Genomic DNA, 19,673 nt, shown 5'->3' with positions numbered 1-19,673 from the left:
CAAACAGGCTAAACTGCCTGAACATATTTATTGATTTAAATTGCTTTTGACATTCACCAATACTAAAAATACTACCCATTGCCAAAGTCTTATACAGGGCTTAAATAGTAAACTTGTAACCAAAGGAATTCTCCTTCCCTTTTGTCTTCACCCTAGATTATCTATATTGCACCAGACTAATTATGTCATTTCAACAAATGAAATTATGTTCCCTTTCAGAATGAGCTTTGTTTCAACCCATTCAGCAATCCAATGGTTATGCCATTAATAGAGCTTTGCTTTGATCCACAACTAAAGCAGTTGTTCCTTGCTTTGAAAACAGAGTTATCTTTTAGACTAAAAAAGAAATTGAAAGATGTTTGAGCGAGGAAATAGCTATGTCCTGATCCTGCCAGTGAATAACTTAATACAAGTAGTCCTACTGAGCTGAACCACCTCCCTCATGGCCCACCCCCAACTACTCATGTACATAAGCATTGAGGCCCTAGTTTGTAGTTTTGTGCATTACCACCAATTCAGTTCCTGGTACAATTTAGGATGGACTACCAATAGCAGGGGGCAATAAAAAAATTGGGCTTGTGCCCTTTTTGCTTCTTTAAACTGTATAAGGAAAGGCTGAAAGATTTGTTCAGGATTATTTTGGAGGATTTCCTTTCAAAGGGATTTTTTTCCCCTTGGACTTGTTTTTTTACATCAGAAATTCAGGTCCCGTCTAGCCTAAAAGAAACTAGAGAATTAATGAAGTGACTTCATCATAGGAGCCAAGGTAGAGAAAGCTGAGCAATGGAAAGGGGAAGTGGGCTTCACTCATACTGTGTATTACAGTGGAGCACGAATTCTACTATAGTTAAGGTTAAGATCAGCTTTCTTTTTGCCCAGACTGCCTTAACATTTGGTGTGCCCAGTGAGAGTCTGAGGTTTGGTTAGTGATCCAAATTTGGAGCCATCTGACTAAGTGGTTCCTAAGATTCAGCCTCCTGAAAGAAACAGCTTTTCCTGAAGTTGACATGTTTTTGTAACTGTTTTTGCTCACAGGAAGAGACCACACCCGGACTGAGATAATCACATCAGGGTCTCAAATGCTCAAGTTATCCCAAGAGAGTTCATGCCACCCACTATTTCTTTGGGGGAAGCCAAAATTCATTATTAGCTGAAGAGTTCGGTTCTCCAGTTAGGCAATTGCCAAGCAGTTCCAAGGCTCACGCACCAATAGATCACACTGTTCTGGACACCACACCTCAGGAAAGTTGCAGATAAATTGGAGAAAATCCTGAGGAAAGCAACAAAAATGATTAAAGGTCTAGAAAACATGATCTACAAGAATTTGTTTAGTATAGATAAGACTGAGGAGGAACATGTTAACAGCCTTCAAGGATGTAAAAGGTTGTTATAAAGAGGGTGATAAATTGTCCTCCTTATAAACTGAGGACGAAACAAGAAATAATGGGCTTAAATTGCAGCAAAAGAGAGTTAGGTTAGACATAAGGAAAAACTTCCTAGAGGTAAGGCTGTTAAGCACTGGAACAAATTACCTAGTAATCTCCATCACTGGAGATTTTTAAAAACAGGGTAGACAAACATCTGTCAGGGATGGTCTAAATAATACTTAATCCTGCCTCAGTTCGTGGGACTGGACTAGATGACCTATCAAAGTCCCTTCCATCCTACATTTCTACGATTCTATGCTTAAAGTTACCATAACCACCACGTAACAAAACTGCCAACTTCTTGGGACATACATAGACCAGACCTGAGATTTCTCTCACCAGCTGTTGGAAACCACATTCTCCAAATATTTCAAAGCAAGACCACTTTTACCATTCCACTGTAACAAAGGATGGGGGGGGGGGGCGGGGGAGAAGGAAGGGAGGGCACTTGGAATCACATAGCAACTGTGTGGGCCTACTAGAGAGAACAGTGGACTGGAACTCAGAAAACCTAGCTCTATTTCCAGCTGTGCCACTAGCTCACTGAATGACTTTGACCAAGTCAGTTCACCTCTCTATGCCTTATTCTCTTTGTACAGATGGAGAAATTAATGATGTTTCTCTTCTTGAAATCTACTGATGAAAAAGGCTCTGTAAGAGCTAGGTATTACTTTACCACAGGAGTGTCTGAACTGCACACGTACATGATAATTACTACTGCCTCAGTGACCACCACCTTGTACCAACACCATTTTTCTGTCTGCTCAAAGAACTATAAAATTAAAATGGCAAAAAAAAACTTCATTAACCTACTTTGGGATTTCCTCCGAGACCTCTTTCCCATCAGCTTCCCAAGAACTCAGTTCAACTCCAGATTTGGTCACTCAGGATTTTTTTTATTTGGCATACAGCAAAGCTGCAATAAATTAATCAGACTCAAGTGTGGGGGTGGGTATAGATGTACCACACATTCAATGTACATAATCATGAATCAGTTTATACACATGCTTACACTTAATACATCGTATCACACACTTTACAGTTGGTCTACCAGTTTGTGTAGCCAATTCTCATCTAGATCATGAGCTATTCACATGCTGCATTAAATGCTAAACCACAGCTGCAAGTTATCACACATTTACTATCCTACTACTTCTTTTCAACTAGCTACATCTTTTACATATTGACAAGGCTCCTGTAAATTAATGCTTTGCTCATTGTTTCATGCCCTTGCTCACAATAGACCTACAGTCTAGAGGTAAGGTTGCCCAGCAATAGTTCATGCCCTTCCAGAACTGCACCATTCAAACTTGTGAAAACCAAGAAACACAGGGTTAAAGTACACACCCACACAACCTTAACTCTGCCCTCTCTGAGAGCTCCAGAACGCCCATACTTTCACTCTGCATTTTCACTGTAAAGGAAAGACGCAACCTGAACCTACCCTACCCTCAACCACTTAGGCCAGGTGTACACTAGGAAATTGGGTATGTATAACTATGTTACTCAGGGGTGTTAAAAATTCACATCCCTGAGCAATGTAGTTGAACCGATCTAACTTCCAATGTAGACAGCATAAGGTTGATGAGAGAATTCTCCGTCGACATAGCTACTGCCTCTTGGGGATGTGGAGTACCTGTGCTGATGGGAGAAGCCCTCCCATCCGTGTAGGTAGAATCTTTGCTGCAGCATTTTAACTGTAGACCTGCCCCTAGTCTACTTTCATAACAAAATACCACGTTTGGGAAATTTAACAACTCTTCACACTATCTCACAGGATACCATCTAAACCTATACTTTCTCTTACCCGTTACTAAACCCAGAGACTTCTCTCATATCCTACGTCATTACTGATCTAATTATGGTGGTAAAAACAGCTCCCCCATTCCACCCCCATACCTTGATACTGAGACAACCTGTACAATTTTGCAATAGCTTGTCAAGATACACATGCTCCCTTTCCTTTACTCAGACACGTACTGGGCACAAACCCTGATCTCTTCATATCATAATCACAGCTTTGGCTCTTCAAACTAATCCCCATCTCTTCAATGAACAAACAAATCTCTTAGCTACCTGTTCCACCCACTGCCTCCACCATCCAATAAGCACCAGTTCACACCCTGAATGCAGCTGCAGTACATGCAGATAATTCCCAGTGCTTATTGCCTGCTCTAGGGGGGCAGAGGTAACATTACAAGGACAGGTTCCTTAATTCTGTATTTCCCGGTTTTCATAAATTTGAGTTTTGCTGTACTTCATGTTCTGGAAGGGCATGAATTATCAGCAAGCAACCTTAACTGTGGATTAATTATGTTTATTTCTTTGCCATTTAATACCTGCTTAACTTCAGTGACTAACAGTTCACAGAAAGGACATCTATGACACAACATCTTCTCCCTTCACTTAAGGTGCAAGAATTAACAATATTTATCTTCCAAGGCCCTTCAGAAGTCCTCCTGCAAAACCTGGGAAGATCAAAGTTGTCATTCCTTGTATTTCTAAAGGTTAAAAAAAAACAAGCACAGGGGAACAAATAGACCCACATCTTTCAGGCCTTTTTCATCTCTAAAGCAGTAAAGAGGCAGAAGCCTATTATATATATTTATTTGCAGGTCACTTACAACAAGGTAATATTCATCTCTCAACATGCCACTCTAAAGAAGCCCTCCACCACAGGAAGGAAAATAGAGAAAATACAGAAATTGTGCTTTCAGAGGGAAATCGGAGGTTAGCAATTGTACAAAATATAAAATTGCCTTCTACACTTTACATTACTAGGTTTTGATGACTTACCCTTCTACTAAGTACTGACTGCTGTCTCACTGCTAAAAATCACACTTACCCCTGTATTATATAAGAAGGTGAGAAAGAAATTCAGCTGTACTCTCTCACAGAGTCAGTATCAGGAGGAAGCCTCAAGAATTGCAAAGATATATCTAGTCTCCCATTCTGATTTTAATCCCACAATCACCATGCAAAGCCTAAGATACCAAATGACAAGCTGTTACAAGTGGAAGAATTGTTCTATTACCACCAACAGATACAGGATGAAAATGATCCAGTTTTTGTAATTTTCACTTGCCACTCTTGATGGGATAGCAGGAACCACTGAGTGAAACATTCAAGTATTAAGGCACTTGTGCTTATCAACTGTAAGGTATGTCTACACAGTAGCTGGGAGCTTGCTCCCTAGTGCAGGTAGACAGATGTTAGCTCTGCTTCAGCCAGTATGCTAAAAATAGCAATTTGACTACAGTGGCATAGATGGCAGCACGGGCTAGCCACATGAGTATTTACCCACAGGGTCATTCAGGTTTGTGCTCAACTGACTAGCCTGAGTCGCTGTGGCCACGCTGCCATTTTTAGCATGCTAGCACACTCCCAGTTTCTGTATAAACATACCCTTAGGATGATGTAAGCACTTAAAGTCAATAGGTATTTTAAGCCAAGCTACTAAAAACTATAGAAAAAAATAATACATAGAAATGCTACTTAGCAATAATCATAATTAAAAGCTACATTTATAAAATTTAGTGTTTCCACTCCACAAAGGACATAATTTATCAGAAGCTGTTAGAAGTTATTTTAATTAGAATCAAATTTGTTTTGTCACGGCATTTTTCTCTGCCAGTTATCTTCAAAGCTAGCAGTATGGTTTTGCTTTGTTATTACAGTAAGGGAGTGATATATCTATATCTATATTTCACACACAGCATACAACTCAACCAGTGTAAATATCGTATTCAATGTACAGTAAAAATAACATGAATATGCCTCCATTAAATTACAGAAGAGAGAAATTTTGGCTTTAAAACAAAGGCCTAATTCATAATTCATAAGTACCCAAAGTGAGACAGTTGGGAGAGTGGGAAAATATTGCATTTTTCAATTAATCTAGACAATTGTATGATTTTCTGGGAATTGTAGCAGTATTAAACCACATGCTTACAAATTCACATATTTCAGGGCTCAATCCTGCAGCCACTTACTACCAAGAATGTAGTCTTTACAGGATAGCAAGCTTAGATCCAAGCTCAATAGTATAATCATTCCATAAATATGTTACTCAATTACTTCACTGACAAAACAGGATTATGGCTATGCCAATATGCATTGCCATGGTATTATGTCAACCAAACCCATAAAAAAAACCTCTCTCAAGGCATGTAGAACAGCTGTAAATCAACATATTCTGTATTTCTCAGATGAGATTTAAAACAGTTTTTAAGTGTAAAAACTAATGTGTGTTCCCAGAAAACAAATTTTAAAAGTTTTGCTACGTACTTTTTGAGTCTATAAAAATTGAGGGTTTAATTCTTTGTTTTGCTGGATAAAATCTCTCACTGATTCTGGAAAGTTGAAAGTATTTGTTTTGTTTTAAAAACATGACAGCCAATAAACCAAGACTTTCACTGAAAGAACTTTTACATTTGGGATAGAAGTTACTGAAATGAGGAATCTCACTCTTAAAATACAGGGATTTCACCCTTAATATGTAGTATAATGGTCCCAATCCTGCAAATGGACGAAAGGCAGAATTACACAGCTGGGGGTCATCTGAGGTTGTAATTAAATTCAAAGAGAGCTGAGGGGTAGTGTCCACAACCTCAATGTATTCTCAGCTCTGCGTACTGCTGCCAGGTGGGAGACAGGCGGTTCTTGAAAACAAGAAAATTCAAGTTATTTGTCTGTGTCAGCCAGGATCTTTGAATCTATTCAGTATTTTAGAACTGCTGGTGAATTGTTGAAAGTAAGACAAAATCTTGACTCTCAGACGGATTTGGCTATGGACATGAACACAGCAGAGCAAATGGACCATTTAAACACACTTAGAGATTTGTTAAGAAAAAACACACCTACAACTTTTGTGGAAATTAATTTCAAGAACAAAAGGCAAAACAAAGAAACACCACTGTTCCTTCGGATACAAACCGATCCCTGGTGTCAGTGCCCTAAACTTTTACATCAATTTCCCCAACCCACCCCCATCCTGAACAAACAAAAGCAACTGAATTGCACAACTACCTGCCAAGTGCTAAACAAAGTAAATGGAACTCCTTAAGTGTGTCAACAAACCTCACAATGGTCAACTGTGACCTTACCCTCCACAATTCAAAAAAAATTACTTTAAGAGTCTACTGAATTGCTCAGCACCCATATAAAGAAAAGATTAAATAAATATTCAACAAGCAACCTGGGAGGTGGGTGGATATTGTTTAACTAGAACTATAAACTTTGGCCTCTAACATAATATTGCTGCTGTGCAAGCATAAAGAGCCTATCATTTTAGGCAACATTGCAGCTAGTGTTACCATCCCTCCAGGTTTGTCCTGGAATCTCCAAGAATTAAGATTGTGTCATGTGATGAAACCTCCAGGAATATGTCCAACCAAAACTGGCAACCCTAATTGCAACATGTTTTTCATTCTCAGGCATTTGTATAAATTACTTATTCTATGTTATTATTTCAACAGCATTTTAATAGTTCTTCAAAGTCCTATACACTCAATGTGCAATAACAGAAAAAATAATTCTCCCCTCCTGCTCACCACCAAACACGGTGTATACAACATCGGAGCAGCAAGAATGTGTTTTGGGCTCTACGCTTGATCAATGAAATACAGTTTCTGCTATAAGGTTTATAACCAAAATTATTATTTAATATTATATGCCTCATTTTCTGCCCATCCAGCAGTTCATATGACCTATGTTAATGAAAAAAGCATGCACCACGAATAGTAAAGCAACACCATTATTTCAGACGATAGCTAAGTTTTTAAGTTTTAATAGATGGAAACTAATCAGTAAGTATCACTAATGTCTGGCTAACACAAACTACACTCTGGAACTTAATCCACAGCTCACAATCGTAATAGTTTGTCCATTAATTTTGGCCCCACTACTCCAAATAATTATGCAAGATTGGGGCCTTGGATTAACAACCACACATACAAGAGATACCAACATACAAAGGAGAATGCAAATATATTCCATGACAACATCACCTAAGCAGTTTATCAGTTTTTTAATTTTTTTTTTAAATCTTAATCTTCTTTAAAATGTTATATCCACATACAGTGTATATATAACATTTGACTGTATACTACATACAACTTTGAACATAATCAGTAAGAAAATACCAACCAGACTTTAGCTGCTTTAATACTAAGGGGTCACTCTTGTTTCAAAAACCTTTTTAATTCTTAATCTAATATTTTTAAAAAATATTTTAGTAACTGCCTAAACCTTTTACACAATGAGATAAAAATGAAATATTAATTTCATTTTACTAAGTCTGGCTAAAGATTTTGGTATGTTTCCCTATATCAAGTTTAGCTCTTAGATTATTATAAATTCCTTATAAAAGAAATAACACTTCTGTTGCTCTACTATATCAGATTTTGAAGATAGTAAAGTTCTTTGCGAAAGAAATTCTATTAAAACTTTAAATTAACATGTTAATCAAGAGCCTAATCCTGCAATCCTAACACAGTTAGCCTTTGCTCATCCAGAGAGTCCCAATTTGTAGAGACTACTGCCATGTAAAGTTTGCAGGATCATTCCTTAAATCTGTAATATATTTTACAAAGTCTTGACCTTTTAAAATACAAGGACCTTATATTTAAATTGTTTTAATTGTCCCTATTTAAAAACATGTTCTGTGAGATAAAATTTTAAATTTCAGAGCTTTAGGCATACAAGGCTGATCCATCTCTAGGAATTTTAGTCTAATGTATTGTATTTAACATAAAATAAAATTATAAACTGGTGTAATGGATGTCACCTCAGGTAATATAATTATAATATTGCTATTAAAGCTAGATGAAAGCCAGTAATTTTTTTTTTCAAAATTTAAAAAGTCTAACTGCTACTATTTAACAGCATTAAGCAGCATCTATTTATAATGAACAAATTGTAAAATTGATCAGTTCCTTATTGAACTGCAAAAATCCAAGATTGAAGAATGTGCCGTATATGAAATAGCTAGACTTCTGTGAACTTCAGGCACTGCCAGAATGTTTTAGCCCAGAATGTGAAAGGCACATACCAAGTTGAAGGGCCATGTCCCATTACATCTTAAAGAAGAAGAAGGATGGAAAGAAGCAGCAGCATACAGAAACAGCATACTAAGGGACAGGAATTGTTAAAAATGCTTCTGCCTGCACCACTGCAAAGAAAAAAATTAGACACCCACCATGTGTCATTTCATGTATGATGGGGGGGATTATATACCAGAGAAAAATTCCGTCTGTAGCTATTTCCTTTCAAAATCCATCTTGCTCTTTTTTCTTTGCTGTTCTCATTTTCCCTGCATTTCTCTTTAACTTGCTCCGCCTCATCTCCTTTCCCTGTGCTTCCGTAGAATACATAGGGAGAGAATGCAGACATCACAAAACCCATTTGGAGGAGGGCTGCTTTTAACAAGATTGTGGGCCACAGTTTGGCCAGCCCTGTAATATAGCACATCACACAATCCAACCTGAATATTAACTTAAACTGTCTTGGATCTGGCCACTGTTCATAGATTGAAAACTGTGTGAAGGACTCATAAAACAAAAGAAAATATCATTTTGACTGATATGTTGTAGAGGTGTCAGTGGGGTACTTCAGATATTGGTAGCAGACCCAAATTGAGTCAACATCTTTATTAATAATCAGGAAGAAAGGATGAATAGTAACATTGTTTTAAATTCTTATGAGTCGGCGAGTATGAATACAAATACAAAGGAAACTGGAGTGGAATTAGAATGAGCTTTAACTTGAAAATGGCAGGCTAATACATGGGGAGGGGAGCAGGAATCAGTCAAAGGAATGTACTCAGAAAGCAGTAATGCTGCTAAAAACTTTGGGGTGGTAGTCAGCAGCTAAGTGGATGTGTCTTTGGCTGCATGACAGAGGCATCTCATCATGGGCTAGAGAGAAAGTCTGTATGGCAGGGGTACACCCTCACCTTGTGTACTACATATACGTTTGAACCCTTTGGTACAAGAAAGATGTCAGTATTCTGAAGAGAATTCAGAGAACAGAAGTAATTAAGGGGCTTGTGATAGCAAGAGAATAAGTGTGTATAGGTTTACTAAAACTGGGACATTCAAAACTAGACTAAGAAAATACAGGAAATACACAGTAAGGAACAATCCTGCACTGACAGGCAGATGGACACGGTGATTTAACAGGACTTTTCAGCCACAAGTGTCTTGATTACGATGCATAAACATAAAATCTTAAACTTCCATATTTTGTAGCTGATGTTGTCAGAACATGGTATTTTTCTCCTAACCTTTAAAAAGAGTCTGACTGAGCAGGCTTCTAATTGATGGAGTTCTGATCAGTACAATACATCAGCACATCCTATGCTTAGCACTAGAAAGTGAAGGCATTAGCTACTGAAATACTCAGTTTATGAAATAAATTAATCCCATGTCTTTCTCCAGATGCGGTTCTTCAACTCACTCAGGCTTTACCTGTTGTTAGAATCCTACACTCTCTTCTACTCACTATAAATTCTAAGGTACTGACAACTTTTTGTGGTCTCCGTTAAATACCAAAAGGGTTTCATGTCACATTCTAAGACATGAAATATAATGGGAGCCTAGGACACACAAGTGACCACACTTCTATGTAAATATACAAGCTTGTGAAAGAAAGGCTCTTGAAGTAGAAAGATAGATATATATGAGAGAGAGAGAGAGAGAACATTGATATGACACTGTCAAGTCAGTGTCATTTCATATTGCCATAGCCAAATCAGTCTAATTTCTATTGTATGATGCATACATAAAGGTATTTTCTGCCTTAGCATAATACTTTAGCCAGCCTTGTAATATCAACTGTAAGGAAAACAAGTGCTGCACATCTTGTATTCCTCTTTTCTTTTCCCCAGTGAAGACCTTTACCACATAATACATCAGTGTTTACCTTTGCTAACAATTTCTGTAAGCATATATGAAATTATTATACACCTCCAAGTCAGTCACATAGAACACAAGCTGCGCATGTCAGCAGAACTTCCATCTTCACCTTATCTTTTTTGATTAAAAGAAAATTACAAGGTTCAAATCTTCTAACAAAGAGGAAGAAATATATTCAGGAGAACAGAATAACACCTTTCTCTTACAATTAAAATTTTACACTTCAGCTGCAATGACAACTGTATTTCATATTCTCATGAATACATATACTTTCAATCATAGCAATGTTCTAGTTCAAATTTTCAATCAACAAACTAAGGCCCCAATAGGATAGGGCCCAAACATCTTTTCAAACTCATGCACCCAACTGGGGGGGGGGGAGGGGCGGCCGAGGACAAGGGGAGATGAAACAAGAATCTTCTGTACTGCTCTCGTAGGTAATGCTTCACATGAAGAAACCAGCCCAAAATGTGATTTCCATCCTACAGTAGAGATGCATGCAGCACGTTTACTATAATACTACTATCTGACCATACACTAAACACAGCAATTGCATTCCACATATATCATGCCTTGTCTAACATGGTCAGAACCTCTTTTATTCTGTATGCTGTATTTCATCATCTTTGCTTGACTGAACCTCATTCTGTGCATGTGCTGCCACCTAAATATTCACCTCTCTCTCCCTGGTTGGGTTCCCCCACCTGCACCCCCTTCTGGTGTTGCTTTGTTTTTTAAACTGGGCAATCCCCACATGTTTTCATTGTGGTGTTCTTGTAAACTTACATCAGTTATCCTAAGAACAGCAAAAATCTATACACTCCTCTGAAATGTGAACTCTTCCACGGTCCCATCGTTTTGACTACCTCTTCTGCAAAATCAAACGAGAACCCACCCCGAGCGGAAGTCACCATTCAAGTGGTTACATGTGGAGGTGGGAGCTTGGCCAGGAAAGTTCTTAGTTTGGCAGACGATCCCGGACCCGGACCCCTCCTGTTATTTACCAGGTAAACTATGAGAGCTACCACCGCACATAGGAGCAGACAGCAGAAACCAACAGCGCTTCGGAAAGTTGTCCCAACACATATAGGCAACCGCAAGTGTAAGGGGAAAGAAGAAATCAGCCTGATTCGGGGCGCAGCTTGTTTGCTTAGAAAAATCAGACTGCGATGGCCCAATGTGTTTTGGCAGCCCCCTCCCTCTCTTTCGGGGGAAGACTGGGCGTGGGGGCTTAAAGCTGTTAGAACTGGGATTGTTACAACCCAGCCAAATACCCGCCACCACCCCTTCGCATTCCAGAGTTGAGAGTTGCAGCTGGGTTTTTCCACCCTTTCCTGATCACACTTCTTGGAGACGACCGGGAGGCCAGCCCCACCGCAGGAAACTTCGGGTTGATTTGCTTTTACGTCCCAGATACCCTACTGTGTGTAGAGAACTAGCCCGAACGGAAATAAACTACACTACACCAATGCCCAGAACATAGGGGGATATTCCCCCAGCGCTGGGGCCGGAGAGGAGAAAGTTCCACGAACAAAGGGAGCAGCAACAGCTCCGGCACAAACGCTACCTGGGAAACTGGCTAGAGGAGAGGGAGAGAGTTTACGAGACGTTTAAATGCCCAAGTCGCTCGCTCGCTCACTCTCCAAGCACCGCAGCAAGGAGGCGCAGGCCGGTGAGATCCCCTTGGTCACGGAGAGCCCCCCAAGTCCTGCCTTCTCGCCGTGCGGAGCTCGGGGGGGCGCGAGCCCCCCCGCGCCCAGGAGGAAGGGAGCTGCTGGAGGCGAACACACCGAGCCGGGCTGGAACGCCCAGTCCCTACGAGCCCCGCAGCTCCGGCGGGAGAACCCCGAGACAATGCCCCCTCCAGGGCGCCGCCGCCAGCTCTGCCCAGGGGAAGCCGCCTTCCCAGCCCGCAGCGGGACGCTGAAGGCAACTATCCGCCCGGGGCGCTTCCTTACCTGAGCTCCAGCTCCCCTCCCGCTGCTCCGATCCCGAAGCAGCGGGACACCACACCCCCTCCCCGGCAGCGCAACAGTGTACCCGTGGCCGGCGCCTCCGCACCTGGTGGGCGCCGAGGGCTCTTTCCCCAGGGCAATCCCTGCGGGGCCACTTACCTGCCGCGAATTGGGCTCGGGCTGTTCCGAGTTGGGCCGGTGAGGGGCCGGCCAGCAGGACGAACAGCGGCAGCCAGGCGGCGGCTCCGGCTCTCGGCTCCATGGCGAGTTTGGAGAAGTTTGGGGAAGAGAGGCGGGCTGGCCCCGAGCGGCACGTTCCGCAGGCAGGGCTCGCAGGGAACCCCCCACCCAGCTGCAGCCGCCACCGCCTCCTCCTTCGCGGCCCTCGGGCCCGCCCCCGAACCACCCCGAGGGCAGCACCAGCCCGGCGCTTCCACGCTCGGCAGCGGCTGCTCCCAGTAACTCCAGAGTTACTTTGCTGCTGCTCTGCGAGAGGGGAGGGAGGAGCCGCGCGCGCACGTCAAACCCTCTGGTTCCCAGCGCTGGGCAGGGGGAATGTGGGACTCCAGCCCGGAGCCCAGACGCCGCCAGAGCGGGGCCCGCCAGCGCCTCCTGCTGCAGACACGCGGACATGCAGCCTGGCGGGCGGCCACTGGTACACCAGCTGCTGCTTGAGCCGCCGGGGCCCGGGCTCTCTCGTGTAGCAGCCTCCTCTCCCGGACAGCGGGTGCAGTTTCAGCAGGAGAGAGAGATGGGGAACGCTTCTGTCTCGGGCGATCGCGGTTTGTTTTCTTCTCCAGCCAGGGGAACAAAGGGGAAAGAGGCTGGATCACAAACTCGCCCCTACACTGGCAGACCGGAATCGTCCTAGCCACTGGTTAGACTTACTCCACACTCTCAGTGATTTGCTTTGGCTGGAGTTCCTCTTATTTTAAAATATAAATATTGTACTGGAGGGAGGAGGGTATTATTTCAATGAAACCCGCAGATGCAAAGCTCGACACATTTTGGAGCCAGTCTGTTATATACAGTTATCATTGGGATGGGGGTGTATATACACACACATTCTCTGGCAACACATGTAGCTTGTAATGCCATTAAGTCTTATTTAACTGCATTGGTATTGAAATAAACCATATACTCAATTATCGCCATATGTACTATATAGGGGCCTGATCCTTTCTCCCACGTGTTGTCCCGTTGACTTTAACAAGACTGTGCCAGAGCAGGAATGTGGCTGTTTACAAGATCCAGACCTAATGTATGCTATGCAGTAAAATCCTGATCCTCCTGCACCACTGAATGCCGTGGGAGTTTTGCCACTAACTTGAATGGGCACAGGATTAGGCCCCTTAAAATACTTGAAATAATAGGTAAAGGCATCAGAGTTCACATTTATTTACACCAGATGACATTTCCCCCCAATTTTTAAATGTGAACTTGCTTACTGAAGAGTGTTTTCGTCGTTGCATAGTAAGTTATAATTAGGGATGTTACGAAATGATTGCAACAAAACCTGAAACCACTGAAAACAGACAGGTTTTGTTACAGGCTCGAAATTCAGCCCAGGTTCATCAAAAGGTTTTACTATGGTTCAAAACCCTTTCCAGCCAACTTGTGCCAGTTGATAGGTTTGCCTCTGTACCCTGCAAAACTCATGGTTTCACAGCAAAACCAGGTGAAACACAACATGGCAGATTATTTTCTCATTATTTAAATACAAAGCACACACAGGTGTGAACTCATGTAAATAAAAATCAAATAAAATATTCTCACAGGTCCTGTGTGAGGTAATGCCAAGATTTCTTCTGCTCTTCCTGACCCCTGGATTTGTGAAAGGGAATTGGAATACAATTAACCTACACCAGTATAGCTGTAATTTAAAATCTAGGCCCTGGTCATTTGATAAGTCTTCTCAGGATCAGGGCTAATGTATTAGCTTTCAATAAATACACAGAAAACCCAGCACAAAGACTTTTCTCTAAAAAGGAGGTGTTGGCTTTTAAGACTTTTACTGTGTAGAGGAATCAGATTATTGTGCCCAGGTAAATGTTTTATTTGGGTGGAGTGATTAAAAACCAATCCAAATGTATTTCTATGGAATACAAATAGCTGTGCTTCAAAGAACATTGAGTCTTTGTTTAAACTGACAGAACCAGAGAAATTCGGAGTTATATGAGCGTGACGCATTAATTCCTGATCTAACTGCACTGGTATTCTAGGTGTTGCAGAAACAATGGGCCATCTACTGATTTTAGGTACATATACTGCAGTTCCTCTGAGTAAGGAGAACCAAAGACACTTTGTTAGCTCTAATTTTGAATGTATTGATTTAAATTAAATCATAATATTATCTTCAATTCAGGTTTTTGTATATATACAAACCCCTGAAAATATATATAGAGACTGATTAGGTCATCTAAACCCCAGTCCTGCAGCTGGATCCCTGTGGCAGACCCCTGAACCCTTAATGATAGATCTCATATTGCCACACTAGCACAGGGGTCCTCCTTTGTAGATCCATTTGCCCGATTGGGGCCTGTAATCCATTCCACTGCCAATGAATACCTGAAGTACAGTATATTTACAAGTGATTTATCCAAACTAGCTTTCATAACTTCCAATGGTGAAGTCTTATGATTTCCTCTCTTTCCTGTCACTCAAAGGCTTCTCATTACAGCCAACATTATTCAGGTTATGGAGCAATACATGGACCTTCTTCCTTCAGAATGAATTCTGCTTCTTAATTGAGTGGAGGGGTCACCAGTGAATAGAGCAACTATGAAGTATATGGCCTTTCCTTCCCCAGGGTATGAGCAGAGAGTCTGTGGTGCTCAAATCCATGTTGACTCAGAGAGAATTTTTTTTAATGTGTAATAAGCACACTTAAAAATACTGACATTGACATATCAGGTTTGAGATCATTAGTAGTATGATGGGAATGGATTCATTATTCTTGCTTTTACATTGCTATGTCTGTGAATGTTTGCTGCCCTTTACTTTGAATTAAGAGCAAAGTACTATACATTTAAATTTACAGCTTGCACTTCTTTAAAAAAATCTTCTGAGCTAAGAGCCCAGATGTCAAGTGTAAGCCTGAAGTCAACTAAAACAGCAGAGAAACTCTCAGATGACTTTCCCCCAAAATCCCCTGGAGGGAGATTCTGCATTGCAATTGGAGCCCTGAGGAACCCACCATCTTTAATCCCAGATGATTATAGTTTCCAACTAAGGTGCAAAATAAATCTCCCCAAACTAGAAAAAGCTTAAATGCTTCCAGAACTCTGCTGGATCTCCCCATCCTTTACGTATTTCTCATTAAAGCCCCTCCATTGCACTGTTGGGTGCCACTAAATCAATCGGAAACCGAGGAAACTGTGACACAGCCAAACTAAAGAAAACTTTTTTAAAATAGCCCCTTTCACAAAGGATGAATTTCTTTATCTCAGGACTTGGAGAATATTTTTCCTGATTATGAAAAAAAGCACTTTACTGTATGTATGAACCTTGGTTTATCATTGACTTGTTTGGTCATTGACTGTGTGTATAGCAGGAGGTCTTTGTTTAGTGACAGGTTGTGGATTCATAGCTACTTAGTTGACTTGCAAATTTCTCTAATTGAGGGGCTTTTTATTTCTACCCATCTTATCATCTAAATCTGATGCGCTTAGATCATACCCACCTGCTGATGCAAGGAAGTGCAAATTCCACCCTCTATACTAGTGAGGGCCACCATTAGAGTGACCAGACAGCAAGTGTGAAAAATCAGGACAAGGGATGAGGGGTAATAGGAGCCTATATACGAAAAAGATCCAAAAATCGGGACTGTCCCTATAAAATCGTGACATCTGGTCACCCTAGCCACCATTCCTGTGGAAGAATCCACCTCTGGCTAAGGGAAGGCAGAATTTCCACCGCTGACTTCCCCCTGGGGGTTTTGGCAGAGAGGGCAGTTTTAATCTCTGCCACGGGTGTCATGGAAGCCCCACAAATGGAGGCTGCAACAGGAATATGATGGATCTGCACATCTCCCAGTTGTCCTGGCTAGAAAGGACATTGTAGATAACTTGTACTGCTGCATTCCCCCTCCAGAAACATTTTTTGCTAGAGGGTATCTTCACTGCAGGAAACTGACATAGACTGTCAGTGAATTTTGTCCCACAATGCCTAGTGAAGGGTAAGTGAGAAATTTCCACATAAGCCCAAAACCACTTTCTCAATGTCAAAGATCTAGGATACACACCATTCAGGTGCTGCTATAATAGTCTGAACAAACATGCTAAACAGCTGATAGGTATTTTTTGCAAAATATGGTTGCCCTATTGCAATGCAGACAAGGGCAAAAAAATTTTTTCACTCAGAACTACCTGCTGTCTCACTGGGATGTAGAAGGGATTCCAAGAAGGTTCAAAGGTATTTTTTTCAGGTGTCAAACTACTATGATCAGATTTTCAAAAGTACACAGCACACAGTAGCTCCCATCAACCCTTCCCTCTCCCCTTCATTCATCTCCCTCCATTTCATTTAGGTGCCTAAATGGGGTCTGAGCTGTTGTAATATCTGGCCCTTCAAGGCTACATTCAAGAGCTTTTTGATGGAGATACTCAAGAAGAGAGAGCATTATACCGATCCAAGTTTTCTTGATAAAATCTAATATTCTCAAGACAAGATCTTCGTTTTATTTTGAACTCTGAAAAGAACATCTCAGTGAGACCTAGACAAAAAATCTCAGCTAAGTGAATTAGTTTATTGTCCAGGACACAAGCTAGAATTTTTGAAATTCACTCTTTCCATGGAAGGTCTATGGCTGACAACAGACTGCTATAAAGGCTGGAGAAAAGGTGGCAATGCTCAGAATCTCTCTGTCCCCTCTGAAGGGACTTCCTGCACATCTTCACACAATGGGTTTTTGGCAGCAAAGTAGAGGCAGATGAAGGATGGGAGCGGGGCTGGGAGTGGGCTGCTGCACATTAGTGGGTACAGAAGGACTGCAGAGGCTGCCTGAACTTGAGGCTGGAGTAGCTGTCACTGGACAGCTCCACTGTTACTCTATGAACTGCGTGAAATGAAGCCTCCCAATTTAGAGCTTCTGTATACGTGCCCAACTATTTCAGCTGGGTACTGGGAATTGGACTTTTACACCTGAGCAGCAATGGAGTCATCTTATGACTGCTCATCCATCCTCAAGGCTAAGGAAGCCTTTGCAGCTCTTTCACATGGTCCCCTATCATTACATGAGGGTCAATGGCTGTGTGTGTGTTCAATTATAGAGAGGGCTGTGTAACAGTTCCCATTCCAAGACTCTTGTTCTGTCTTACTCGTGATTCTTTGAAGCAACTTTCAGGCTGAAAGTTTCCATTCTCTGCCAAAAGGTAGGGTTTTTGTTTGGTTTGTTTTCCTTTTATGAAGCTTTGATCAAAAATGATGCAGTAATTTTTAAACAAGAAAATGAAAAAAATACGCTTTTCCTATTATCCACCAAATTCTTGCAACTTATCTTTGAGCAACTTTGTCACCAAAAAGGCTGAGAATTGAAATTTAGCATGGAAATAGCCCTCACAGAGGAGCAATGCATGGTGTTGGTCTGGAAAAAAACTGGTTTTAAGTTGATTGAGAAAGGTCCATTTAGAAATCACAGATCGAGAATGCACAATACACTTTTTTGTGTAATTTAGAGCATAATCCTGCATGGTGCTAGTCAATGGGACTTCCCCTGGGCTAAGGTGTTATTCAGTGTGAGTAAGGGTATCAGAATCTGCCCCTTACAAAGCAGCTAAGAAGTGAAGCACGGGGCATGTATACACAGCTATAGGTAGATTAAACTCCTTACATTTCATTAGGTTTTAAACCAGTTCCCACCTAAAGTTTTCAATGTGATCTGGTTTAAACTATTATGTTTCCCCACCGCTCCCAGGAGCCTTTGATCTGTCTGCTTCTAGCTCCTAGCCACTATGTCATGTCTGTTACAGCTGTACCCCTGCTGGATTCCTTTTCCCCCTTCCTTTCTTTTTGTGCTGAGTGGCTGCCCCCGGCCATGGAACTGACCAAAGTCACAGCCTGGGCCTGCTCATGGAAATGGCTTGTGCAGACTGACTGGAGCCATTGCTCTGCTCCGGGGGGCTTTTCGCTCCTTTGTCTAGCTTCTTTGTTCGGACCCGGCTCGGTGTAGGGTGCTCTGCCCAGGTATGCAAGACCTAAAGTGGCCACATAGCTGAGCATCTGAGTCATACCTGTGACTCAGAACTTGCCCAGACATATCCTGTGCCTACCTGCAGTTTTCCCTGCCTTCTCTCCTCCCCTGGATTAAGGGGAACCAATCAGAGTTACTGGCGGGAAACTGCCTGAGTTTGCCGTTAAAACCAGACACTTTCTGATCAGACCCCCGGAGAAGGTCCTTGCTTTGCCACCTGGTCTGATCAGCTAGGGGTCTTTGGGGGGCCCTCTTCCTGCTCTTGTTTGTTTTTGAGCATACCCCCGTTTTTAAACTCCCCTCCCACGAACAACGAATTTGTGCCTGGAGATCTCTTGATTATTGTAAGCGAATCGAGTCCTCTCTGCGTCCTCTGATGCTGAAACTGCTGTTCCTGCTCCTGCTTTGGGGATTGGTAAGGAAAAACCTCTTGCACACTCCCCTTGTTCTAGCTGCTGGCTTTCTTTCCTCAGCAGGCAGACCCAAGCTAACTCCTTGGTCTGTATCTGTAATCTGCTTCTAGTCCTGCAGCGCCTTTACTGCTAGAAATAAGCCTGCTTGCAGCCACCACTTGTTAAACACCTCCCCCTTTGAAGCTGTATCCTGGGCACACACCACTTTGCCCTCTGGAACTACCCCTAGTATAAGGTGCACCCATTAGGTTAGATTTAGCCTTTAGTCTAGATAAATTGTAATTTCATTTTGCATAGATGTGGTTAAGTTAGGTTTAGAAAATTGCTTGCATTGTACTCTGTAAGTTAGGCTTAAAAAATTGTTGCATTGTGTTTTGTTTAGGGTTACCATATCTAACAAATAAAAAAAGAGGACCCTCCACGGGCCCTGGCCCCGCCCATTCCCCACCCCCAACTCCACCCCTTCCCAGCCCTAACTCCGCCCCCTCCTCCCTCCCACTCCCAGCCACACGAAAAGGGCTGCCCGAGCGCTACCGGCTTCACGGTTTGCCGGGCAGCCCCCAGACCCTGCGCCCCCGGCCGGCGCTTCCCCAGCGCAGCTGGAGCCGGGAGGGGAAGTGCCCAGCCAGGGGCGCAGGGTCTGGAGGCTGCCCAGCAAACCGTGAAGCCGGTAGCGCTCGGCTCTTAAACAGAGCCGAAGAGTCGGGGAGGAGCAGAGCTGCCGCGGCCGGAGGCTCTGCTCCTCCCCTGACTCTTCGGCTCTGTTTAAGAGC

General features: G+C 42.2%; 1 protein-coding gene across 12 annotated transcripts in view; it reads right to left on the bottom strand.

The window, feature by feature from the left end:
• Positions 1-12,789, bottom strand: part of PTPRK (protein tyrosine phosphatase receptor type K) — a 563,838-nt gene extending 551,049 nt beyond the window's left edge. For 4 of the 12 annotated variants that reach the window (XM_034765704.1, XM_034765707.1, XM_034765706.1 and 1 more), the window contains exon 1: positions 12,457-12,788. In XM_034765704.1, the coding sequence (XP_034621595.1) occupies positions 12,457-12,559 (103 nt within the window). In that variant the 5' untranslated portion in view covers positions 12,560-12,788. Of the gene's footprint in view, positions 1-12,456 lie in introns of all 12 variants that reach the window. The other 8 variants (XM_034765709.1, XM_034765714.1, XM_034765710.1 and 5 more) reach the window with 3 other exon arrangements.
• Between the last annotated feature and the right edge of the window lie 6,884 nt (positions 12,790-19,673).

This window comes from Trachemys scripta, chromosome 3, assembly GCF_013100865.1.
Source record: "Trachemys scripta elegans isolate TJP31775 chromosome 3, CAS_Tse_1.0, whole genome shotgun sequence".
In the NCBI taxonomy this organism is placed as follows: Eukaryota; Metazoa; Chordata; order Testudines; family Emydidae; genus Trachemys; species Trachemys scripta.
The sequence above is the reverse complement of the archived record's forward strand: the minus strand, read 5'-3'. Positions and strand labels throughout refer to the sequence as shown.